Source organism: Protopterus annectens, chromosome 2.part0 (assembly GCF_019279795.1).
Source record: "Protopterus annectens isolate FY-2018-M chromosome 2.part0, PAN1.0, whole genome shotgun sequence".
In the NCBI taxonomy this organism is placed as follows: domain Eukaryota; kingdom Metazoa; phylum Chordata; order Ceratodontiformes; family Protopteridae; genus Protopterus; species Protopterus annectens.
Genome location: NC_056728.1, coordinates 604,842,783 through 604,870,200, shown reverse-complemented (window position 1 = coordinate 604,870,200; position 27,418 = coordinate 604,842,783). Strand labels below are relative to the sequence as shown.

The 27,418-nt window shown below is 37.9% G+C and overlaps 1 protein-coding gene across 1 annotated transcript in view; it reads right to left on the bottom strand.

Annotated features, from left to right (window-relative positions):
* Positions 1 to 27,418, bottom strand: part of TECRL (trans-2,3-enoyl-CoA reductase like) — a 1,073,904-nt gene that overhangs the window by 412,046 nt on the left and 634,440 nt on the right. Inside the window, exon 6 of the mRNA XM_044060983.1 lies at positions 17,421 to 17,526. Coding sequence (XP_043916918.1) covers positions 17,421 to 17,526 — 106 coding nt within the window. The remainder of the gene's footprint in view (positions 1 to 17,420; positions 17,527 to 27,418) is intronic.

The window sequence follows — 27,418 nt, the reverse complement described above, 5'->3', positions numbered from 1 at the left end:
CCTGTCCCACAAAAACAATATTGCCCCATACATAGCTCTCCAGTTCAGACATGTGTCTTCTGAATACACTTAATTTGGTCCATTTGGCTATACAACATGATTGTGTTGCTGTCACCCATCTTTGTTGAGGTGACAGTCTAAATTCATCCAATATTCTATCCATGCTCATTTTACACTGTTGAAGAAGTGAATAGTTAAGATTCTTTCATAATGTCCTCCTGTACATTTCTGTATTGCTTTCCCTTTGTTCTTCTTCCTGCTTGCCCCCCATTTTACCACTTTTCTATCTACCTCACTTTCACACCTTTAATCTGATCACAAAATAGAATCACACATCACACACATAAATAATAAATCCCTAATAAAGGCCTTAACTTTTTGTCTTCTGTGTTTACATGGAGTTTGGCATCACTCACCAATGATGAGCAACTGTGAATGAGTCTTCATGTTCTATGACATGGTATGGTTACCTTCGTACAATGCTGCTTAAACTCACTGCATTGAAGGAACACATAGTTACAGCAAAGTAAAGGCAGCACTTTGAAACATTTACTCTAACATTTATTTAGATTGATGAATGTATAAAAATGCTAATCCATATGTGTACTGTTGACATTAATCAGTTGACTGTTTGGTTTTATACAATAGTACACTGCACACATTGCCTCTCATATTTTCAGAAACTTATCATATTTATTTATGTTATACAATCCTGGCGTGTAAAAAAATTGATTGAGCTGGATTTCAACCCTGTGTTATTTGTTCTCAGAATATGAATTCCCTGCTGTTACACCTGCCACAGAGAAAGCTAGGCAGCAGGTTCTTTTCTTACACTCAGTACTATTCAAAGTGCTGACTGCCATGCCTCTCTGCTTAGCGTGTTGGCATGAAGGAAGGTGACCTAATAGAAAAATCACTTTTTTCCAAATTAAAGAGACCCATGTTTGCTCACCACTTAACTCCACGCAAACAAGAAAGTCAATACTAATAGTATTTCATGTTTTAAAAACTGTGATACCACATTTTAAATATAAAGTACAGTATAAACACCATATTATCTGTTAGCTATTTCTGCCATAGACTACATGCATAAGTACTTCTCACGTTCAAGTTGTATTCATTCAATGTAAAGGCACCAGGGCCATTAGCCTGGTACACACTTATGAACCTATGTGATTCTTGCATGGGCAAACACTTTGCCATGGATCACGCAAACCAGTTGTTCTGCGGTGCCCTATGGAAAGAGCTGATTGGCATGTATTACTATGCCTAATGCTCACTTAGTCTTCATCCCATTATAATCTATGTAAAAGCACAACAAAAGTGAAGGCACTTGTTAGTGACTCAACATATATTTATTCAGACTCATGTGTGCACAGATTATAGATATATTTACAAAATCTTATGCAAAACAATTTGGAAACACAAAAGGAGTGGCAAGTTGTCCTAGTGATATCCAGGTAACCCCAGATACTGGAATCAAATTAGATTATATTGAAAAAGAACTGTGCAAATGATCCAAACAAAGAACATGGAGGAGACAGAATTAGTAACAATGACCTGAGAACACTTCGGCAAAAACTTACAGTACCATTATATCTATTATTCACTAGGTCATATAAATATGGAGAGATTCCTCAAGATTGAAAACATGTCTTTATTAAACTTGTTTTTAAGGGAAAGGGGAGTAGGACAAACCGCGAGTCATATAGACCCTTAAGTCTACTTTCATGTTGTGGAAAATATTAGAGAAGGTAATATTGGATAAGTTATTGTCAGAACTGCATAGGTTGGGACTTGAAACCATATATCAGCATGTATATCTTAAAAACAGATTTATTACCACCTGTAACATGATGTTCTATAACAATATAATAACAGCTATAAATGAAAAATTGTGCTGTGATGTAATTTATATAGATTTAACTTCAGCATTTGACAGGGTCATACGCATAACACTGATCAATAAATTAGTACAATTAGGTATCGATGTACTCTTGATAAGATGGATAGCTGCACGGCTTACAAATAGGACATGCCAAGTATCATAAAGCAAATGGACAGGTGAAATCCTTGGTTACAGTCAGGGTGTTCCACAGGGCTCTGTCCAAGGCCCTTACTTGTTTAGATTATATCTTTCAGACCTAACTTTTTCATCTGAGGTGTTCTACAGTCTATATGAAAACTACCTGAAATTGGGTAAACTGATTACATGTGTTACAGATAAGGCATGTCTGCAAAATAACTTGACTAAATTGACCATTTGGGTACAGAAGAACAATATGCTGATAAATACATCAAAAACTAAGCATCCGAGATTTGATAGGTATAAATTGAAAGGTGAATATTTAATACAGCACACAGTGATTGAAACTGTAGACTCATTTAAAGACCTGGGTATATGGGTAGATTCAGCTATATGTTTTTCTAATCATATCAACCAATAGATTAATATCAACCAATAGATTAATGATAGTTATTAAACTATAGGTTGGATAAAAAAATGTATAAAGTCTAGGAAATCAAAAATAATGAAGTCATTGTTTATTAATTACATTAGACCCAAACTTGAGTATGAAATAACAATATGGAAACCCTATAAGAAAAGAAGCATGAGTAAACTGGAAAGAGTATAATGGAATATATACCAAGGGTATCCATGGATGTGAAAATTTAAGTTATTATAATAGACTAAAATATCTGAACTTGTACAGTGCCTCTTGCAGATATCTAAGAGGAGATCTTATTCAGGTATATAGAACATTTAGTGACAACTACCTCTGGGAATGTTTGGGGTTAACAAAACGAACTAGAGAATCATCAGACAACCTATGTAGGAGATTCTATAGGAATGTGAAGTGTACTAATTGGTTTTCTGACAGAGTAGCTGATATATGGAACAGACTACCCGATTATATTAAAGCAAGTACAAGTTTAGATAGTTTTAAGAACAGCCTGGATACTTATTATGGGAACAAGTGTTTTAGTATATTGGCAAGCTAAAAGGGCATTAATGTCTGTGCTTGAAATATTTGTATGTACGTATGGATGTATGTATGCACTTGAAAATGGATATGTCAGCAGTACTCCCCAAATGTCAACTACACTACAAAAATAAATGGTTAAGAAGGGACGTGATGATTAGTGATCAGCAGTATGGTTTCATGCCAGGAAAGAGCACTACAGATGCGATGTTTGCTCTAAGAGTGTTGATGGAGAAGTACAGAGAATGTCAGAAGGAGTTGCATTGTGTTTTTGTAGACTTAGAGAAAGCATATGACAGGGTGCCTAAAGAAGAGTTGTGGTATTGTATGAGGAAGTCAGGAGTGTCAGAGAAGTATGTAAGAGTGGTACAGGATATGTACGAGGGTAATGTGACAGTGGCGAGGTCTGTGGTGGGAGTGACAGATGCATTTAAGGTGGAGGTGGGGTTACATCAAGGATCAGCTCTGAGCACTTTCTTATTTGCAATGGTGATGGACAGGTTGACAGACGAGATCAGACAGGAGTCCCCCAGGACTATGATGTTTGCAGATGACATTGTGATCTGTAGTGAGAGTAGGGAACAGGTGGAGGAGACCCTGGAGAGATGAAGATATGCTCTAGAGAGAAGAGGAATGAAGGTCAGCAGGACTAAGACAGAATATATGTGTGTGAATGAGAGGGAGGATAGAGGAATGGTGAGGATGCAAGGAGTAGAGGTGGCGAAGGTGGATGAGTTTAAATACGTGGGGTCAATAGTTCAGAGTAACTGTGAGTGTGGAAGAGAGGTGAAGAGAGTACAGGCAGGATGGAGTGGGTGGAGAAGAGTGTCAGGAGTGATTTGTGACAGACGAGTACCTGTAAGAGTGAAAGGGAAGGTCTACAAGGGGTAGTGAGACCAGCTATGTTATATGGGTTGGAGACAGTGGCATTGACAAAAAGGCCGGAGTTTGAACTGGATGTGGCAGAGTTAAAGATGTTAAGATGTGCACTGGGTGTGACAAGGGTGGACAGGATTAGGAATAAGTATATTAGAGGGTCAGCTCAGGTTGGAAGGTTTGGAGACAAAGCCAGAGAGGCAAGATTACGTTGGTTTGGACATGTGCTGAGGAGGGATGCTGAGTATATTGGGAAAAAGATGCTAAGGATGAAGCTACTGGGTAACAGGAAAAGAGGAAGGTCTAAGATAAGGTTTATGGATGTGGTGAGAGAGGATATGCAGGTGGTTGGTGTGACAGAGCAAGATGCAGAGGACAGGAAGAAAGGGAAACAGGTGATCTGCTGTGGTGACCCCTAACGGGAACAGTCAAAAGAAGATGATGATGATTATTACATCATCTAAATTTTATAATGACAATAGACATAGAGATCATCAAAAATATGAGCACATGTACATACACAGTTGCATCCATGCTGATCACAAAATGTGTGTGTGTGTGTGTGTGTGTGTGTGTGTGTGTGTGTGTGTGTGTGTGTGTGTGTGTGTGTGTGTGTGTGTGTGTGTGTGTGTGTGTGTGTGTGTGTGTGCGTGTGTGTGTGTGTGTGTGTGTGTGTGTGTGACAAAGGCTGTAATGTACAGAACATTTTGGAAAGAGGTGCATGTGTCTCACTTTTGCAACATGCATTCCTGAATGTGTATTACATCTAGGTGAAGAAAGTATCTTTTAAAGTATACCTGCATGTTGGAACCACAACAGAAAATCCAAATTCCACAATTTGCACACCACTATCATAACAGTGTATGTTACCCACATCATATAATGAGGATCCCATCATCTATAAAGACCAGCATAACTAGGCAAAAGCATACTTTGGGGATGGTGCAATTATTCACTACTATGCTCTGAAGATGGGAACAAAATACTTAGATGTGGGTTAACTTACCAAAGCATCCACATTATGTGTGTTTCTGTATGTATGTGTAATTGAGGGTGAATAGGCAGAATAGCATAAGTCTGTATCCTACTGTCAGCAATCCAGTCCCAATCAAAATAAATATTTTGACTGTCATACATGCCTACCCAGACATTTCATACAGGCCTTACAACATCTTCTGCTAAACATCCAATGATGTTATCCACTGTAGTGTCCAGCATCAGTGAAAATGTCATACTTGTGCTGTGGCGACTGCATTAAGTAATGAGTTCTCTAGCTTGTGTAACTAGGTAAACAGGGGTTCTAAACTTACAGCAGTCAACTGGTGTGTGTGTGTGGGGGGGGTTGTGTTCAGGTAGTTCACATTCTAAAGACCATTTTAGGACAGCCTGTAAAACACTCCTACTCCCTTCTTCCTGTCACCAGACACTGCTGATGTCATCAGATATAAAGTGTTGTATGACACTATGGAAGCCAGACTTGTGCTGTGGGGCTTGCATTAAGTACTGTGTTCTGCACAAGGTCTAACTGCAGTCAACTTGTGGATAGTTGTGTGTGTGTGTGTGTGTGTGTGTGTGTGTGTGTGTGTGTGTGTGTGTGTGTGTGTGTGTGTGTGTGTGGTGTGTGTGTTCAGTTAGTTCATTTTCTACAGACCATTTTTGAACAGCATGTCAGACACTTCTACTCCACTCATTTTCTCACCAGACACTGCTGATGTCATCCTCTATAAAGTGTTGTCTGACACTATGAAAGACAGACTTGTGATGTGGCATTTGTATTAAGCACTATGATCTGTACATAATTAGGAAGGGGTTCTAGTCTCACTGCATACAACTTCTGTGTATGTTGATAATTTTAGAATGGCATGTCAGTCCATAGCTATTTCACACACTCCTTCAAATATCTTCTTCTAACATACACTGATGATGTCATCCTGTCTAAAGTGCACTCTGATAGTATTCAAGTCAAACTTGTGCTGTGGTAATAACATTAAGTGCTGTTTTCTACAGCATCTGTAAATAAATACTTAGGGGTTCTAATCTGACAGCAGGCAACCTGAGTATGTATACATCCAAACAATATTTTTTATGCCAATTTTGCATGGAGATGTGACTCCACATCAGACACTCCTCCCAACATGTTCATCTCAGCATACAGTGATGTTATCATACTCCATAAAGTGCACCCTGACAGTGTTAAAGTCAGACATATGTGGTGGTGCTAGTGTTACATTGTATGGAATTCAGCTTCTCTATCTACGCAGGCGTAATGTTCAAATCAGACTCAATCTATGGCTGCATGTGTAGTTGGTGGTAGATTGTGGTCATTATATGATCTTTTGAATTGCTTTTCATTTCACTACCACTTCAGAGAACAGTTGATGTAGCTCCATGCAGACAGCATCCCATTTTACTCTCTTGCCACATGACATCCTTCCTGCAGAGGAGTGGAGGATGTCCTCATGCCAAGGATGCAAACACACATCATGAAGCAGAGTCCTTCCATGAGTCTCTACAAGTCAGGTCCAGAGCACTGGATGTGTGACTGCTAATTATATCATGGGATGGGGAACATGTCACATATGGACAGAGGCAGTATTTAATGGAATCAAACAAATATACACATATGCACCACAGCCTTACTATCTTCCATCATATAGATATAGGGAGTTTGGTTTACATGTATAATAATGGCTGCAAGTTTATATGCTTTTGCCTGTAGGCTTAGTAATGTCCTATGATCCTATGAGCATTTCACATATCAATGTTGCTGTCATCGAGATATGCTATGTTGAGGTGTGGATGTACAGTAGGCCTGCAAGAGAGTATTGCAATATGTGATGTGAGGTAATGTACTGATGGCCACTGCTGATATTTGATTACATTTTCCTCCCATTACAGCTGCAGGAATATGCCCCATGAGAAATGCTGCCATGGGATGATACTATCTTTGTTGTTGGCTGAGTAAGACACGTGTTTTTATAGTGGAGCAAATCAACATTCTATGTAGTTCTCATTCAGCTATTGCAGTGATGCTTGCAGTATGGCACATGTGTACATGTGTATACCTATCATCATTAAATGTTCTGTGGTATACACCAATAACTTCATACTGATTACTGGGCACATAAGCCTTGTTTCATCCACATTGTCATGCTGTGATATACACAAATATATCATGTTTCAATTCAATTGAAACCTTGTGGACTTCATTGTATGCTCAATTGTGCAGCTATTCCCAAGGATTATTGAGGTGGTCACAAGCACAATTGTGTGATCATCCATATTTGTGTCAGTAATTGTTCTGCATGACCCAAACAACCTCATTTGTAATATATCTTTATATGGTATCAGACCAGTCAAACACAGCTTTCCAATGAAAAAACATATAGGCATATTTTGTGCAATTGATGTAATTACGTGACATTTTTAGAATTGTATGACTGTGTGAACAGTACCACTGTGTGGCATGTGATGCATAACTAAAGTTGTATTTCGAGGTGTTGTAACCAATCATTGATTTAAATGCATATAAAATGTTAAGGGGAATACACAGCTAAGAGCAGAGCTGTTTGTGAATGCCACCAGCTGTGCTCAACCAGAGACAGTAGACAATCTGTTAGCTAACAGCTTGTCTCACACTTCACCCCCTGTCCCCAATGGCCATCAGCCAAAGTATACATGCAAACATCACTCAGTTTATTTTCTCAGGAGAGCAGCTCATCTGTGCACTCTCTAAGGCTAATACCACAGGATTAATGGGCCCTGACACCATCCCAGTTTGCCTATACCATCACTTAGTACCTGACCTAGCTGATACAGTTGGATCCCTACTTAAACACACCCTGCGGGCAGACTATGTTCTTGCACAAGAGTATACAGCAATAGTCATCCATCTGAACAAGAGGGGACCATTACCTGATGCAGGGAATTATACACACATAATCCTGACTCCTGTCATCTGTGAGGCAGACAAATGACTTATCATGGACCTCATCAAAAAAGACATAGGCAATGTCACAGCAGTGTACCATAGCCATTTTTGATTTGTTAAGGCTACATCATGTCTGTTAAATCTGATTGACATCTTCAAGAAAGTTACCAAGGGCATGCATGAGGAAAAGAGTGTCATCCCGCATAAGTTGACCTGGCCAGGAAATTTCACAAACTTCCACACTCAGGAGTTACAGAGAAACTCTCAAGTGGGAATAAACACCTACATAACCAAGTGGTTAGAAAAATGGATCACACACAGGACACATAATGCATGTGAAGTCACTCTAGCTAGAGCTCAGTGACTGGGTCCATACCTCAGGGTTCTGTACTAGGACCTTTCCTAGTCAGTGTTTAAGTCTCAGAAGCCAAGACAAATTAGAGAGCCTTTGTCTAACCAGCTTTGTGGATGACTGCAAATTGCAGACAATCATTGAATCCAAGAAGACTATTATGTATATATTGTCGAAAGTATTAATGCACAAAACTGACTATTACCAGAGCCATGGAGACACACTAGAACAAAAAGCATGATTATTTCCTTTTGAAACCAAATACATAAGCTAATTAAGCTAATTATAATACAGACAGCACACCCATTATCAGAGCAAGTGGTACATGACCCAGGTGTTCAGGTAGATAGTAAGCAGAACTTCCACCAGCATTTGACCACAGCGGTGACAAATCCCTTGTATGCAGCACAAATCCTGAGTATGGGCAGGCCATCCACATCAAAGGATATTATAGTCCCATTGGTCTCAGTTCTCATCACACTAATAATTGAGTCCAATGCACCTTTTGCCACAATGTGCTTCCACACATCTTTTTTGTTCATATACAAGTATTCTTTGTGATGCATAACCATTAAGAGTTGGCAGTGCAGACTTCCCTTCAAGGTGTTATACAAGATGCATGTGTGAATATGTCTTGCTGTGATGCACCCAGTAAATTCATACCTCATTGACAACCCTGATGGCATGGGTTACATTCTTGCAAGTGTGGATTGTGGCACAGAGATATAGGGGACCTACAGACACTTGACCCCACCCAGTTCGGCTTTGTAAAGGGCAGATCCTGCCTTTTGAACCTGGTTGACTTTTTCGAAACAGTCACTAGAGCCATTGATGAGGGCAAAGCAGTCCATACAGCCTACCTGGACTTGGCTAAGGCCTTCGACACAATACCCCACTCAGGCATCATAGATAAGCTCAACAGCTTAAACGTAAACACTTATGTCACTAGATGGGTTACAAACTGGCTAAAGGAAAGAACCCATAAAGTTAAAATCGCTGGAGCAATGTCAGACTCAAAGCCAGTCACAAGTGGTGTCCCACAGGGATCTGTCCTGGGACCCCTCTTGTTCGGCATTTATTTCTCTGATGTTAAAGCAAACATGGGAGGGTTGTGGCTGACAAAGTTCGCAGATGCCTGCAAGCTAGGCACCATAGTCGATACACCAGCGGACACATACATCCTACAAAAAGGCCTCACAGAAACGGACAACTGGTGCCGGAGTCATGGCCTTAAACTAAATGCCAAAAAATGTATAGTCATCCCCTTTGGGAAAAACAAAGTACCCACAAATTATCACATAGACAGCAACCCACTGAGTATGGAAAAAGTAATCAGAGACCTAGGGACCCAAGTCGACAGTGACCTCTCATTTGACACCCACGTTACCAAAGTAGTTAGAAAAACATTCTACCTTGCACACCTCATCATGAATGGATTCACATCCAGATACAAGGATGTCATTGTACCCCTATACTCCTCCCTCATCAGACCCATGATTGAGTACAATGCCCCATTTGGTATGTACCTCACCCGGCATTTGCAACAGCTGGAGAAACCACAAAAGTACCTCACCAAGAGGATCAAGGGTCTCCAGCATATGTCTTATTCTGCCAGACTAAAGAAACTTCAGCTCTATTCAGTAGCATACCGCCTGTTCAGAGGTGATCTCTGCCTGATGTACAAGGCCATGTCCAATCAGGATCTGATGGACATGCTCCATCTAAAAAAATCCAAATCCATCAGGATCACGAGAGCTAAAGACTTAAACCTCGGCACAAGTAGGAATAGGACATGCTGGAGGGATAGATTCATAACCCAGAGGCTTCCCATGCTTTGGAACAAGATGCCAGTTCATATTAGACAGAGACCCTCACTGACTCTCTTCAAGAGAAATCTTGATGAGTGGATGGGAGATCGTAAGTTAACCCCAGGGGTCACATCTATGTCACTGCTAGACAGGGGCACAGTAAACTAATTCTATTATATAAGGGGACCTTCATTGTGTCACTACTAGACAGAGGCACAGTATTCTAAATTTATTCTGTACATTTTTGTACCATTTCATGGGGTGGCAAAAGCCACATCACTATGACTAGGCTTACAAATGCCCCAGGGCAGATAGCCTAGTACTAAACTATGAAACTATGAAACTATGAAACATATGTGTCATGCAAACCTCTCAACTAGCCAGGATTCTTGTAACTTAAACTGCAGGTGTAAGAGTGTTCCTCTTAACACCTCCAAAATCTTTCCATTTTTGAGCAAGGTGTGCTTGATTCCCCTTATAGATTACTGACAATTCATTAGAGTTGTACAAGTGTGTTCATGCAGAGCATGTGCATTAACTCAGAATCACATATTTTATGTCAATGACACAGATTAATGTTGGTGTAATTCTGATATAGTTCATGATTTTGTGTGCTTCTGTCTACTGTTGTCCGTGATCCTGTTGCTATATGCCCTGATTGATTAAGACCTATGCTGGCAACTCATTTTGCATCTCTTCACAATATGCACATACCTGCTATTGTATATACTGTTCTTGCTAAATCTTCTCTCCAGTGATCATGTCAGGGTGCTTACATCACAACCAATCATCTCCATTGATATGTGACCTTCCATGACAGTCACATAATATACAATATCTGTGTGGTGATATGAATATACCCACATAAGAGGTGTAAATAGCAGTACTTACTGCATTATGTACCTATGTGATTACTGTTCATGCTACAACTGTCTTGTCTTTGGCGTGTACATACATTGACATGCCCTTATCTGGTTTACATTACCATGTTTCACTTGTCCTCTTCTCATACTTACCATTCATGTTTGCTGCCCTTTCCAATACACACACTTCTGCAGACTACTGTTTTAATTATGGCAGTCCATGTACCCTTGTTGATCACCAGCAAAACTTTAATTTCAGTATGTCAAAGACATGTTTGTACTATACATTGTGCTGAGTATGCTTTTTTTATAATGTGTTAGTACTGAGTCGTTGCTTTAAATTAAACCCTGGTAGCCACTGCAGCTGTCCACATAATTTTGTACAAGTCTGCTCTTAGGTAAACTTGTCTGTCTGCATGTCTGAGTGTCTTTGTGCTGCTTTACATGGTTTCCTGGCCGGTAATATCATGAAACGTCGGTTGTATCCACATAAGCACGATGCACTGCAGGCATATGTAATTACCATTGCTACTTATTGTGCTTACACCGAATTTATCGAATCCTCGGGAATATGTTTTACGTTATGGTGAGTTCTAATGACATATGCTGGTATGTGGTCGGTTATGCTGTCTGAGAGGTAGCCTATTTTTGTCAGTTTGTCTGGTTTGCTTGAAAGGATCCAGTCTAATGTTAGTTCTCTCTTTGAAGTTTTAGTGATTCTAGTGGGTAAGGTTATTAATTGTTTGAAGTTGTACAAGTTTATGGATTCAGTAGAGGTAGTGGAATTCATGAAATGTAAGTCTATAGTCAACTCTCCAAGTTTCATGGTTAATTTGTTGGGTTATCCAATACAGGATGTGTTCAGCAGTATCAATACTATTCCCTGGTGGTACATAAATTGCAGTTAAACATATAATGTTCCTATTGTTGATTTTTAGGAGTGTTAAAAGTTCAGCATTATTAAATTTGGGTATTTTTGCTTTTTTAATTTCTCCAAATCTTTTGGGTTTCTACAACTATGCAGGAATGGACCCCACTCATAAGTCAAAGTACGTTTAAAGTTCATGAAATTAGTATTGTTTCAATCTTTGATGTCAGCCAAAAGTGCTCTTTGCAGCACTCACAGTGTGCCCAGTAATGACTTCTGAAATTCGTACAGGGTTACATGAATTGGTAACATATCTAAATACGACTGTAAATTCTTTTTTTATAAGACTCGTTGCTCCAACTACTATTGGAACTGTCTGGGTATATTTCTTCCACATTGCTCACGTTTCTACCTGTAGATCCTCATAGTTTATGAATTTGTGTCTCTCTGTACACAAGACACTGTAGTCACTGAGTGTAGCAATTTCAATGAGCAATGCTACTTTTGTATTCTTTTCTTGGACCACTATATACAGTTTTCTAGCATCTATCTTTTGAACTGTTGGTAATGGGTGATCCCTTGTGATATAAACTTCATCATTTTCTATGATGTTTTGTGAGTCATGTTTACAGTGTGTTTCAGTCACTTCAATACCATAATGTTTCCACAGTCCCCAGTGCAACAGTCTTGCCACATTATTATGCCTTTCAGTATATAGTCCTTGTGCCATTAGTATGTCACACCCAGCAACAAGGTGTGCGACTGTTTCCAGTTTGGTTTTACAAAACGTAATTTGTCTGTTTCTCCTACATGTTCAATGGACTTTGTAAACCAGTATGTATGTAGCCCACTATCTTGGGCTGCCAATATTAATCTTTCATCTCTTGGTTTGAATCCGGCTCTCCTTAACCATTCCTGTGTTCATTCCTGATCAACATGAGGTACTTCCAGAAGTTTTCTATAATTGTAACTATGCTTTTTCCACATTTCTTGCCTTCTCATCTGGTCCTTCACCTTATAGTCTTTCTTTTGTTTTTTGGCATGTTCATTTGCTGCCTGATTTTTATCTACATCTGGTTTGATTTCCATTCCTGCTTGACGCCGATATGCTTCTGCTAAATTAATTAGAGAAGTCATCTTAGATTTATTCTCCTCATGTTTCAAGACTTTCATTACATTTGGGTCTTGTGAGGTTAGCAGATATGTGTGGAGTCTCACGAATGCAGATCTATACATGTAATCAACTTCAAGGAGGCCCATCCCTCCTTCGGAACAGGGAATATATAATCTTGGTATACACTGATTTTTAGAAATCATTTGGTGAGCATGAAGCATCCTTCTTGTTTTCTTATCTAATCTATTCAACACATTTTGGGGCCAGTTAATCACTCAAAAACTGTAAGTAAGGAAAGGAAGAGCAAATTGTTTTATAGCCTGGATTGTGTTCCTAGATGTCAACGCTGTTTTCAGAATTAATTTAAGTCTTCCTAAAAATTTATATTAAAGTATTCCTTACTAAGCCTTATTCACATTTGTTCATGATTTCTTGTTGATCCTTCATCAGTTCCCAAATATTTATACACTCCTTCTTGCCCAAGTTCTTTTATATCACATTCTTGTCCCAAACTAATGTTTTCCTAGTGCTGCAGTTTTCCTGCTTTAAAGGATGCTTTTATACACTTATCAAGACCAAATGACATTTATATCATCTGAAAAAGTTTTGACAACGTGGAGCTGTGCTTTCAGTTCCTCATCTGATGAACTATACAGTTTTAAATCATTGACAAAGAGAATATGAGAAGTCTTTACACTTTGCTGTTTTTTAGGAGCCAAACTGTAGCTGTGGCCATGTTAATGGCCAAGCAGAATAGTAATGATGACAGAGATTCACCCTGGAATATCCCCCTTTGAAATTTTATCTCTAGGATAATAATGTGTCCTTTATCATGACTTAATTGTCAAGTGGTCTGCCACTGTTTCATGGTCACTGTAATGTAGTCAATCAGTGTAGAGTGTAATTTTTAAGCACTCTTTTATCCATGAATGTGGAATACTATCAAATGCTTTTTTATAGTCAAGCCATGCCATACTTAAATTCTTCCCCTTTTTTACAGTTCCCCAGTATGACTTTATTTAACAACAAATGATCCTTTGTTCCATATGACTTTCTTTTATTGCCCTTTTGTTCTACTGCCATAATTTAGTTTTCTTCTAAATGACTATAAATATCGCCAGGATCAATTCCCATGTATAGTTTATATGTCAATGGAAGGCAAGTTATTGGTTTATAAATTTTAAGGTAGCTTGCAGGTTCACTCTTAAGAAGGAGCATTGCTTTGCCTGTTGTTAGTCAGGATGGTGTCTGTTCAGAGTGTGCATATAAATAGTTCTTACTCATAGCTAAATGCTCATGCAAAGATGTTAATACTTTTGACCAAAAGTTAGGTACTGCATCTGGGCCTGGGGTTTTCCAGTTAGAGGCTTTTCTTAACTTTGTGTCAATCTCTCTGGCTGTTACTTCATCCCATTTCATGTCCTGCATCTTTAAACTTCTTATTCTTTCTTTTATTTCTTCTATTCATTTAGCATCTTTGTTATGTTCCACAGGATCTTCATAGATTCTTTTCCAAAATGTATCTACTTCCTCCTTTTTTGTCAGTCTTTCAATTCCTTTTACCTTATTTCCCAATTCCCTATAAAACATTTTTGGGTCATCGATAAATTGCTTATTTTGTACTTTTCCTTTATATCTATCTGTGTATTTTCTAAGTTTTTCCACTTGTGCTGACATTTTTAGTTTGTTATTTGCGACAGTATATGGTAGATCCTGGTCTTTTCTAATACTGTGCATTGCTTTTGTCACATCTATCTTTCTCAGTATTTTGTTGCTCTATTCCTTCTTCTATTGTCTTCTAAGAGGGACACTTCTTGTCTTAATTGCTTTATAGTTTTCCCTATTCGATACTTCCATGATAGTATTCGATTTTTCCCCTTCTTTTCCCTCACTATCCTGTGTTCTTGCGTATTAAATTTGGGTATTTCCTGTGGGAGTAAGGTGATGGTTAGTGAATTTTTATAGATGATTGCTACTGTAGTAGCATGCTTGTTTTGTCTGTCATGCTTGCGTATATTATATCCTTGGTGAGTGGAATCTCATTCTCATATCTTTTTTTAGCCACGTTTCGGTAGTTATGACTACATAAGGATTGAATGTGGCAAAGCAGGCATGGGTATGATGCATTTTGTTGCGCATACGTCTTAGGTTTATATTTAGTAAGTGAGTTTGGGTTCTGTGTTTTTGTTGAGAGGTATTCGGTGACTGGTTTATGGTTGGTGTTGGAAGTGATTGTTTTATGAATAGTAGTACCTGGATTGAGGTGAATATCTCCACTAATTATTTCAAGTGATTTTTTACAGAGGGTACACTGTGGCCAGTTTTATTTTGGTCTTCAAATGATGTTTTTAGGTTTTTCCTTTTCTGTTCCTTTATGAGTGGTGAACACTTCCCCTGTTAAACAAGATGCTAGGTAAAAAGTCATTCACTGAAAATCACATATATGGAACACAAGATGCATGTACAATATTCCTCTGGGGGTTACCATGACTCAGAAATATATCATGATAGTCACGGGGTCACATTCTTCCCCAAGGGTGCACAGTCTTTTTAACAGTATCTAGAATGTTCCACAGGACTGTCTGGTATGCATACTATATGCATGCCAGGTGACTTTTGGATTATGCTTGACAGGTGACTCATTGCAGTCTAACAGCATTACACAGAGCTACTGAGAAACGCAGCTGATACTGAACAGCTTGCTTTACCAAGCAGTTACAGAAGCTACTTGCATTACTCATTAGCACTGTATGCTCCCCTGGCATGACTATGATTCATTAATAAATCAATTTTAGAACTGTGGATCTGCACTGGGGGTAATTACCATATTATGGTAATAAGTGTACTGTGTGCTGTGCCTACTCCCACTGGCAGAAGCTCACTAGCTTATTAACATAGAGTTGGGACAGAGTAGTGTGCAGTAGCAAGTTTGCCTGCACCATAAGGGACTCCACTGATGGCAAGGAATTTTGTTTCATGAATCAGAGATGTTGGGGTTGTTTTTTTTTTTTTTGACACCCATTTATCACTCAGCAGCACATGCTGGAAAATATGCTGGCAGAGGAGGGAGATCACTGTTCCTGGTTGTACAGCGCCATAGTTCTGGTTGCTCTTGTTGTCCTGTAGATTTGTCACTTGAATCAGCAGGGACTGTAGTGGTGTTGCCATGATGAATAGCATATGAGCAGGGGGTGGGTACTTTACCTGAGGGGTAGGTGATCGATAATGAATGGACCAGGATCATACAAGGGGTATATGCAATCTGGATCCCCTGTGTTAAAGAGTTTATGAATCAAAAAGGACTTTATATGCCATTCTATGGTGCATAAAGCCCTGCCCACTAGCATGTTTTTCTGAATCTGGCCCATTATTAGATTACATCACATAATCCTGCAGTTTAAGGGCATTTTGAGATAAGACTACATTTACTACTTATTGTTTGCCCTTCTCTCATATTTATTTCATAAAAGGCCCTGTACCTGTTTCAGTCAGACACAGGTTTCAGATAGAGCATACAGTATGGTCTTTAAACCTGCCTTCTTTTTAATTAGGACTACAGCAAGAAATACTGCAGCCAGAATGGTAAAATCTGCACCATATTTTTTGTTCAATGTTTGCCGATATTCCAATATTCTGTATATTATTTCTGTTAAGTCCTACTTTCTTGAACTCTAATTAGGCTTGGACATGCATGTTTTGGCTTAGTAGGAAATTAATCTGTGCTTCATCTTCGGTAGAGCAGTTGTCTGTACCTGAGCTGATTTCATTTAAAGATGTGATCATGGAAGGCTTCACAGAATTTACATTTCAACTTCAGAATGCTAATGCTAATCTGTAGTTCGCTACAAAATTATCATTGTCTCTTTCAGTTCATGAACTGTGTCCATGACAGTTCACATACCTAGTAATGCAGAGCACTGCACAGATGTGTGTATCAAAGTTGGTGACAGACCACTTGCTTAAGTATTACATGTTTGTCATGCATGCTTTTCATGAAGGCAGAATACTAGAGAAAAGCACGCATCTTTGAAACTGGAAATCGACTATCAGATTTATCAGCAGTGAGTAAGTGAATATGTATACAGATTTGCACTTGAAAACCTTTAAAGCAAACTGAATTATAAAATGGTCATAAAGAGGCTACAAGAGGAGAGATATTTTTGGCATTTGTACATTCTGAAAACATCACTTTTATCTTCTTGTGACGGCTTATCTTTGATTCAAAAGCCATCTTCCACGCTCGCAAACAAGAGGCCATCATCTGCAGTTTTCTAAGGAATGAGATTAGAAAAGTGGTACTTGCATTAAACCACAATACACATTTTTCTGCTGAAAAGAGACAATATTATATTGGTACATTCTTTACGAATCATATTTTGTAGGAACCACAATTATTTTGCATTAAATTCTTGGCTTTAACATACAGTCTGTTTTTGTTTGTGCACTTGAATATATTACAGTATGTGTGTACTTATATAACTATCTTTACATGTATCTGTCTGTCCATCTGCCTATCTAGCTGTCTATTTATTTAGAATCTGTTTATTCCTTAGAATTGATTATAGAGAAATTTAACAGAATAAATTCTATACAACGAGGTAATTCTTAGAAACAACAAACATACCTTAAATATATTTCTCAAAGGGGTATATCCTCCTGCGATCTTGTGGATGAAGATTATTTCCAAAATTAGTCGAATATAGTGAAAGCAATAACAAAAGCACGCCATACTAGAGAAAAGAAAAAGAAGTAAAAGGTGAAAATATTATTTAAGTGTTTGTGCTACACAAGTCTGAATTTACATACTAAAGAAATCTGAAATTTACATACTCAAAGAAACTTTACACATCTGTATGTCCATGTCAAATCAGTTGTCTACCCTTCATAATCAAGTACAGCATGAATTATGCATTTTACCATTCTATTGTATTTTATTTATTTATTTATGACATTTGTTTACCGGGAAAGTCCACTGGGCTGAACAGAGCCCATTTTCAGTGGAGGCCCAGGGAGAAAAGCTCCAATGCGCAAATACAACAAAGATAATTACAGTACAGAGGTGGCTACAACAAGGTTGTTACAATATTTACAAGAATTACTTCAATACAAGCAATAGCAATAAAATGATACAACTTGCAAAACTGCAAAATGTAAGAATGAAATGAAACAAAAGACAAAGAATAGGTACATTTAAATGAAGCAAAAATCAGGAAGTTTAAGCAACAAAAGAATATCAGGAAGAAAAAACAAGATCTATCAGTTTATTTGTGGAATGACTATGGGTTCTATATCTGATATTAATTGAGGTGAGAAGATAAGGAAGCAAAGAGAAAAGGAAGAAAGAGGTTACATGACATTAAAGTTAGTAGTTAGTATGCTTAAAGTGAAGTATAAAACATTTAGTAATGGTTGTTAGGGCATCAAGGTCCCTTCGACTGAAGGAAAAGTATGGCTTAGGTGGTTGGAATGTTAAGAAGAGCAATACTGGATCTGAGTTTGGGGGAGAGAGAGTTAAGTGATAGCATTAGACAAGGAGGAGCAGTTGCAGATCCATTTGGAGAGAAGGTGTTTTTGGAGGGCAGTTTTGAATTTGATGGTATGTTGTTCAGAGCATACGAAGGAGGGGAGATTATTCCAATGTCTGGCCATAGTCCAGGAGTGCAGGAGTTTACCTGCCGGTAGGTTAGGCTTATGGAATTGTAGTAGGTTTTGATTTTCTGAGCGTAAAGACCTAGTGGGGGAGTAAGGGGAAAATAAGAAGCTGAGTGCAGGACAGTCTTGTGGTTTGTAAATTAGTCTGTGAGAGGTACTTCATTGAAGGTGTATTAGGAAGTGTGGGAATTCAAGCCAGTGGAGATTTCTTAAGGCTATACAGTGATGGGTTGAATGACAGTTAGAAGCAAATTTGGCAATTTTGTTTAGCAGGATTCTAATTATAGTTTTAGAGAGGACTGCAGATTAGTTAATAAGGAAGCACTGTAGGTTAGAGAAAGAAGCAGATAGGCGAGTGCTAAGGCTTGTTTAGTTGAAGGGGAGAGGAATTTATAATGCCTGTAGAGGAGGCCAAGTTTTTTGTGTGTTTTTGAGATATTGGATTGGATATGTAAATCAAAATTTAGATTGTCGTCTATTATGATCCCTAAGAGTTTAGTATTAACTACGAGTTCAATTTTTTATTGAATTCAGTGAGAGAATGTAAAAATCTTGAACATAGATAGAAGTATTTTTTGAGAGGTGAACATAAGTTTGTTTTCTTTTCTTTTTTTTTTTTTTTTTTGTGTTTAAGGACAGATCATTTTGGTGGAGCCAAGATTCAACAGTAGAGAAAGCTGTTTGGGTCATTTTTTGAAGGATAACAGGGCTGGGTGCAGAGCAGACTATGGTCAAGTCATCTGCATATTGGACTAGAGAGGACGGTGTAAGATGTCAAGGGAAGAAAGTTGAGAGAGAAGGATAGAATGGGATATAGTATCAAATGCTTTAGATAGATCTAGAAAGATAGCAGATGCTATATGGCCAGAGTCAAGGATTTTGTTAATGGTATCTAAAAAGGATATGAGTGCAGTAGAGGTACTGTGCCCAGGACGGAATCCATGTTGGGTTGGGGAGAGGATGTTGTTGTTGTTTAACAGGTAGTGGACTAGTTGTTTTTGGATGCATTTTTCAAAAATTTTAGAAATAGGGGAAAAAGAGCAATAGGTTGGAAGTTAGAGATGTCAGAAGACAGGGCCCCTTTATGGAGGGGTAGGATGATGGCTTTTTTCCATAAGGAGGGAACATAAGATTCTTGGATCGATCTGTTGATTAGAATGCTGATAGGATAAGCTACTGTTTCAGTGGCAATCCTGAGGAATTTGGCAGGAATGTTATCGGCTGAGTTGGAGCATGGTTTTAGCTTTAGCAAGAGTTTTTTATACAGGAAGTGAAAATAGGAGAGAGATTAAATTCAGTTTGAGAAGAGTTGTTCCAATTTTCTGTGGTGTATTTAGGGATGTGGTATTGTTAGGTAGGTGTGAAGAGGAGGGAGAATTGAGGTGATAATTGCTAGGTAGAGTGGAAGAAAAGGAGGCTGTAAGATTAGCTATTGTGTCAATGAAATATGAGTTAAATTTGGAGGCAATAAGGTTAAGTGACATATCGGGGAAAAGGCAAGGGTTGGTTTTAGTGCCAGGATTCAGAAGATTATTGATAGAAGACCAGAATAATTTGGGGTTATTTTTCCTGTTTAATTGTAGGTTCCAGAATTATTATTGTTTGTCTTTGCGAATACGTTTTTTAAAGAGGTTGCAAAGTTGTTTGTAATCGATAGTTGGTGGGGTTATCTCAATTCAGCCAAAGCTTTCAGGCTTTGATCCTATTTCTCATGATTTCTTTTGTAGTTTTAGAAAGCCAAGAGGCATTATTGGATTTGATTCTAATGGATCTAATGGGTGCCAGGCTGTGGAGAATACCAAGAAAGGAGTTATTGAAGTAAAGAAGGGCGCCATCTAGTGGCAACGTTTTGTTATATAGGTTTAGTTATATATAAGGAAAATCTAATATAAATTTGAAAACTAAATGTTTTGACTTAAGAACTGTTGATACTTATAAAAAATTTACACAGTTATAACAAGCACAGAACAAAAAATGCATTTAAGGCTGGTTTTATTCTTTTTCAGAATTGTACATTATTTAAGCCTTATTATTCTCTGTTGTGTTATTGAAATAATTTCTCTAAAATGCCTTGGTTAGCATATCCTTAATTGAGGGGCTACTGGCACAGTTTGAAGCTTAAACATAAAATCATTTAGTAGAAAGAGATCAAACACCAGCATTAATAGTTTAATCAGGAAATGAACAACAGGCAACTTCTAGGATATGGAAACTGGCATTCATCCTTTATAAAGTCTGGTAGACAATTCAGTGCTGCAGAAAGTGGCCAATTGTATTAGAGCAATGCTGGAACTAGACATAAACTCATGTACAGAAGAAACGGGTGCAGTTACTGCTGATAATGCTGCCTTAGTCCTTTATAGGTTACCTAAATTAAAACAATACATTCTAGATGAATTTATGACATCTGTACTATCAATTACTATCATCTTGATAAGTGACTTAAAATGACATGTAGATCTTGAATTCTAAGTGGTGTCAGCAAGAAGGGGTCTACTGATGTATTAGTCAATATGTTTCAACTACATTTGTTAACTCTTAAACCAGCTAATTCAAATAACTTTTGAAGTGCATTATTTACAACTTATAGGCACAGAGAGAGATGTTAGCTAGGTGCATTGACAACACCAGGGCTTACCAAGTTCAGAGGACTATTGCATGCAGGTCCTGCAGAGGTAATCAAGACTATCTGTAATTAATATTATTAATTTATAATAATCAATACTATTATTATTATGACTGAAGAAGAAAAGTGGCATACATTTAGAATCCACCTCCGTTAAACATATGGTAGGTGAGCCCTCCATATTATATCACACATACAATAAAATAGTGTAAGATATGCCTCCTAGCAACAGTGACACTAAGAAACTGTACTTAGTATAAAAGCAGAAAGAAAATCAGAAAAGTGATGTTTATAAAGCCCCTGCTTAAGGAAATTCATCACTTTACAGGAAAATAAAACAACATTCATGTGATGACACAAAAGTGATATATAATTTGTTTGCAAAAGGCTTTTATAAGGGAACTACAAAAATAAAGGAATAAGAGCATGAAACAACATTAAAACCCTTTTAAATAAACAATTTAGGACTAAATAGCTCAATACTTTCAGTGTCCTCTCATTGTGAAAAGGGAAGCACTAACTAGTTTCAGGGGGAAATAGATAGTTTTGCCAAGTCCTTTATGGTCTCAGCATTCATATAAATTAATTTTGTACCTCTATCTAAAATCATTAGGCATGTGTTTACAAAATATACTTTATTATTAACTTATAGAAAGAAAGGGCAACTAGTTAGTTTAGTAATTAAATATGCTGTGTATGCGAATGACTGAATGGCCTCATTTGTTGGAGATTATATACAGAAGGCCTCATTCATTGGAGATTATATATAACAAACAATTAAGCAGCAGAGTCATATCTGCAATATTGAATGGACACCACATTATACTAATACAGAGGTGAGGGATACAGAAAACAGGTAAAATTGACATACTAATAGGCTTCTTCAGTAATGTAGTAATTCCTATGGAAAGCCACATCTCACATAAATTTTGTATAATTTAGATCATTGTATAACATACCACAGTAAGAAAACATGAAAAGAAGGTCTCCAGTAACAAATCTGCATAATTTTTTCCTGATTCTGTCTGTAAATATTAACAATATATCTTCATTTATTTTTTATTTTTATTTTACATTTGCTGACCGGGTTGGTCTGGCTGAGCCAAAGGCTCATTTTCAGCAGAGACCTGGGGAGAAAAGCTCCTTATTTTTTATATAGTATTACATAAAAAACATTTGTTACAGAGTTTTTTGAAATTAACATCCAGAGTATAAAGAAACATACATGTGCATAGATTCATAGTAAAAAACATTATAAGGTTTAGTAGACATTTTTAAACAATTGAATGTATACATTCGGTGGATATAAGTTTCATATGTTGAGGTAGGTGATAGTAAGAGACTGAGGGAGGGAGGGGAAAGAAGAGGAGAGTAATGGGGAGGGAGGGGGGAGTAGAGAGAGGAGACGTAGATGTTAAAAGATAGCGAATATTCATGGGGGATGACTACAGTAGCAGTACCAGTTTTCCATAAGATATTTGTGCACAGCAGTTTTGAAGTGTTTGGGATGATCAAGTGATCTGATTTCTTGGGATAATTGGTTCCAAGAGGCTGCAGGGTTATAGTTGTAGAGTAAGCATCCCATTTTAGTCTTTGGTTTATGAATCAGTAGTAAGTCTTTGTCAGAGCTACCTAATGGCCTTGCAGGGGTGTATTTTGTTATAATAGTGATAAGGTTGGGACAGTAGTTAGACTGATATAAGATAGAATGGATGATCTTAAGTTGATGCATTTTTAAAAGATGGGGGAATTCTAGCCAGTTAAGTTGCTTTAAAGAATCACAATAGTGAGATTTGTAGGGTAGATTGGTAGCGAATCTGGCAACCTTATTGTAGGTGGCTTCCAGTTTGGTGAGAAGAGATGAGTTTAGATTGGTAAGTAGGTGGCAGCTATAAAGAAGAGTGGGTATTAGAAAAGTATGAGAAAGGGTTTGTCTAGCTGTGTCAGGTAAGTATTTCTTGTTTCGATAAAGGTGTCCAAGTTTCTGATGGGTAGTTTTAATACAGTTGGTTACATGTAAATCAAGCTTTAGCTGGTCATCTATGGTGACTCCTAATAATCTAGTGCTTGGTTCAGGTTTTATAATGGTATTGTTACTAGATTGTATTGCAAATGCGGATTTAAGATCGGTTAGGTTTTTAGGAAGAAACAGAAGGAGTTTGGTTTTCCTGGGGTTGAGTATTAATTTGTTATTACTAAGCCATGTCTCTATGGTATTGAAGGAAGCCTGTGTAGTAGAGAATAGGTCTAAAGGATTATCAGCAATGGTGATCACTGTGGAGTCATCAGCATATTGTACAAGTGCTGATTGGGGACAGGAGGTGTGTAATAGATTGGTGAAGATATTGAAAAGTAATGGGCCAAGGATAGGGTCTTGGGGTACACCCATCTGGACGGTAAGTGGAGGGGACAAGGCTGAGAGCCATTTGACTGATTGCTGTTGGTTGGTGAGATAACTGGAGAACCAAGAGATGGTAGAAGAGGACAAATTGAGTTGGGTTAGTTTGTCTAAGTGAAGGGGGTGGGAGACAGTGTCAAAGGCTTTGGAGAGGTCCAGAAAGAGGCATGATACAAGTTTGTTTGAGTCCCTAGCAAGAGATATGGTATTGGTGAAGGATATTAAAGCAGTGGTTGTACTATGTTTGGGGCGGAACCCATGCTGTGTTGGTGTTAGAAGGTTTTCTGCAAGAAGGTATTGCATAACTTGTTTGTGTATACATTTTTCTAAGATTTTTGAGAGGGGGACAGTATGGCAATTGGTCTAAAGTTGGTTATATCTGAGGATTTACCCCCTTTGTGAATGGGTAATATATAGAATTTTTTCCAGATTGTAGGAACATAAGATTCAGATATGGAGTGGTTTACCAGTATGAATACTGGGTAGGCAAGGGGTTCAGAGGCAATCTGTAGGAAATTTGAGGGGAGGTTATCTGCTGATGGTGAGCAGGGCTTTAGCTTGGAGAGTAGAGATTTTATGTAGCTCCTAGAGACTGTTTTGAGGGAAAAGTAGACTGGAGGGTTTGGATGGGGGAAGGAGCTTGTGTGACTGCTTATGTTATTGTTATTGGGGAGGGAATTAATTATGGTGGTAACTGAGTCAATGAAATGAGTATTAAACTTGGAGGCTATTAGTTCAGGGGAGTCTTGTGGGCAGGGATTAGGAGGGGAGGGGTTTCCATGGTATAATATTTGATTAATGGATCTCCAGAATTTTTTGGGATTGGATTTGAGGGTAGAGGGAGGGTTATTATAAAAGTTCTTTTTGTCTTGTTGTACAAGTTTATGAATTTTGTTCCTAAGTTCTTTATAGGTCTGGAGAATGGAGGGGGGTATTAGTTTTAGACCATAATTTCCAGATTCTATCTCGGTTTTTCATAAGGGTTTGGGTTGTTTTAGATAGTCAGGGGGCTGTTTTGGATTTGACTCTGACTGTGCAGAGAGGAACATGGGAGTTTAGGATGTCAAGGAAGATGGTGTTGAAAGAGAGGACAGCATCATCGAGGGGGAGGGTCTTTAGATGTGACCAGTTGATTTTAGAGAGTGTGTCTAAAAAGGTGTTGGGGCAGAAGGTTTTAAGTTTGCGAGTAGTAATATACTTGTGAGGTTTGTTAAAAAGGGGTGAGTATCTAGTTACTGTCACAGGGCAGTGGTCACTGAGAACATTAGTGAGTGTCTGTGGATTATGGTACTTTTGTGGATGGGAGACTAGGACCCAATCATGGAGGGAGGTGGAGGTGTGAGATTTATTGATATAGGTAGGAGCAATGATTAATTGTTTGAACCCGTACAAGTTAATAATAGATGGTGAATTTGGCATCTGGAGAGAGAGCCAGTCGATGTTTACATCACCTAATATGATGGTTTCTTTATTTAAGGTCTGTGATATGTAGGATAAGATGTCTTCGAGTATACTAGTGTTATCTCCAGGGGGGATGTAGATGGCTACTATAGTTATAGTGGTAAAGTTGTTGAGTTTGAAGTTTGCTAGTAAGAGTTCAGCTGTTGAAAAGGATGTGAGGGGACTTTCAAGGCTAGTTAGGGTGAGGAGATCCACCTTTTTTTCTTTTGACGATCTTGTCTAAGAATGTTATATCCAGGAGGAATGATTTTGCTGTCCTAAATATGGGGTTTTAACCAGGTCTCTGTTAGGGAGACTATGTCTGTTTTTTCTATAGCTACCCAGGCATGGAAATCGTGTGTTTTATTAACAATACTCCTGAGATTAATTGAGTAGAAGGATATCTGTTTTTTGAGAGAGAAAGGTGGGTAGGATTAGGTGTACTTTGGGTACTGCTCTGTGCATAGCCAGTAGGGCCTGGATTGGGATGGATATCACCAGATAGAAGTAGGAGCTTGTAATGAAATAGTTGTGTAAATAGGTGGTACTTTACTCTTGGTTTGATGGGGTTGAGTGCTTGAAGAGATATTTTTATTTTAGGAAAGGCAGTGAGTGGGGGAAGGATGGATGGACTGATTGCTGGGTATTGTTGAGGAGTAGTAATGAAGATAGTTGTTAGATTAGTGTGGTGGAATTGAGGTGAAGGTAGTTGAGAGTGGTAGGAGGTGAGGTGTGAGAGAGTGTACAGTAAAGCTAGTAGGAGTAAGACTTGAGTTTTGTTAAGCATAATGTAGTTTGTGTATTTAGAAGTAAGGAAATGCTAGAAGTGAGTATTAGTATGTGAGGGTCTATGGGGAGGATATTTTGGCAGGAGATGGTAAGTTAGGAAAAGGAAGTAGGGAGGAGGGACTTAGTTGTAGTTAGAGGGGCAACTAGTGGTCTAGAGTCTGCCAAGATACACTTTTGGCAGTATAAACCCCATCAAACTGATCAATAAAATGAGAATGTGACACATTAATAGCTGTATTATCTGATGGTAAATTCTTTCTTAGAAGGAATACAGGCCTTATAAAATACAACTTTTCAGGCTACAGTGTTTACATTTATAACCATTAAAATATAAATAGCAATAAAAAAACAGCTACCACCAAAAGCAGATCCCCAGGTCCAAAAAGCCAAAAGGGTCCAGAAGCATACAAACAAAAGAAGGACCAGGAGTAGGCTGTAGATTCCAGTATAAAGATTATTTATTGTAGAACAGACCACAGAAGTGCATACAAAAATACATATATAAAACTTCATATAAAAAACACACATATAAAAAATAGATATATAAAAAACTCACTTTTCCAATAAGAATGAATGCAAGAAATACACACATAAAATTCATCTAAAGAGGGGCCTTTTCTTTAATATAGGCTTCAGGGGTACATAGTCATTCAGGCCATGTCCACTATCTGCCTTAAGCCTTACAATCCATTTGGCTTCCAGAGCCTCTGTCTTGTTGCGGACATCGCCGCCCCTGATACTTTCATACACCCTCCCTATTACAAGAAATTTAAAAATATGTTCATCGTCAGTCTCACTAACATGTTTAGATAGTGCACTTACTCTGTCCTTTCTATTAATGTGGTACACGTTCCCTAATCTGATCTTTAAATGCTCTGTCAGTTTTACCAACATAAAATTTCAAACATTTCAAACAATGGGCAAGATACATTACATGTTTGGTGTTGCATGAAGCAGAAACATTAAAATTATACTGTCTTTTTTCATCTGGATGCATAAATTTGGTACTAATGCCCAAGTAACTACAAAAATTACAATGCTTACCATAGTCAAACCTCCATTTTCTAAGGCATTAGCCTTACTCCTTGGGAAACATATCTTTCTTTTAAAGGAGAGCTCATTCCTGAACAAAAATCGAGGTTGCTGTTCTATAATGTTACTGACACCCTTGACAGACGTCAGAATTCCCCAATTTTTCCTAACTATACCCATGTAGGTCTGTACATTAGACGAATAATATAAGAGCATCCTGAGCATCCCTTTGTTACTAGTGGGCTATGATGGCCAGATGGTGAAGAATAATGTAGAGGAGGTAACCGGACTCAGAGATTCAGTGGCACAACCATATTTCTCTAAGAGGCAGGTCACTAGGAAAGCTAGCCAAGACAGTATAATTTTAATGTTTCTGCTTCATGCAACACCAAACATTGGAAAAGTGAGTTTTTTATATATGTATTTTTATATATGTGTTTTTATAAGAAGTTTTATATATGTATTTTTGTATGAAATTATTCTGAATATATTGCTGCTATTTTTTATAAGAGAGTGATTACAATTATATGTAAGGTATATATGTATGTATGGCTTTAAACATTTGGGTAATATGATTATCTAATAGCATGTGACTAGTGCTTTCAGAGTATAAAATGAAGGTTAAGAGGCAACATATTTACATCTGATGAAGTGGGGTACACACCTACGAAAGCACTTATGTTTT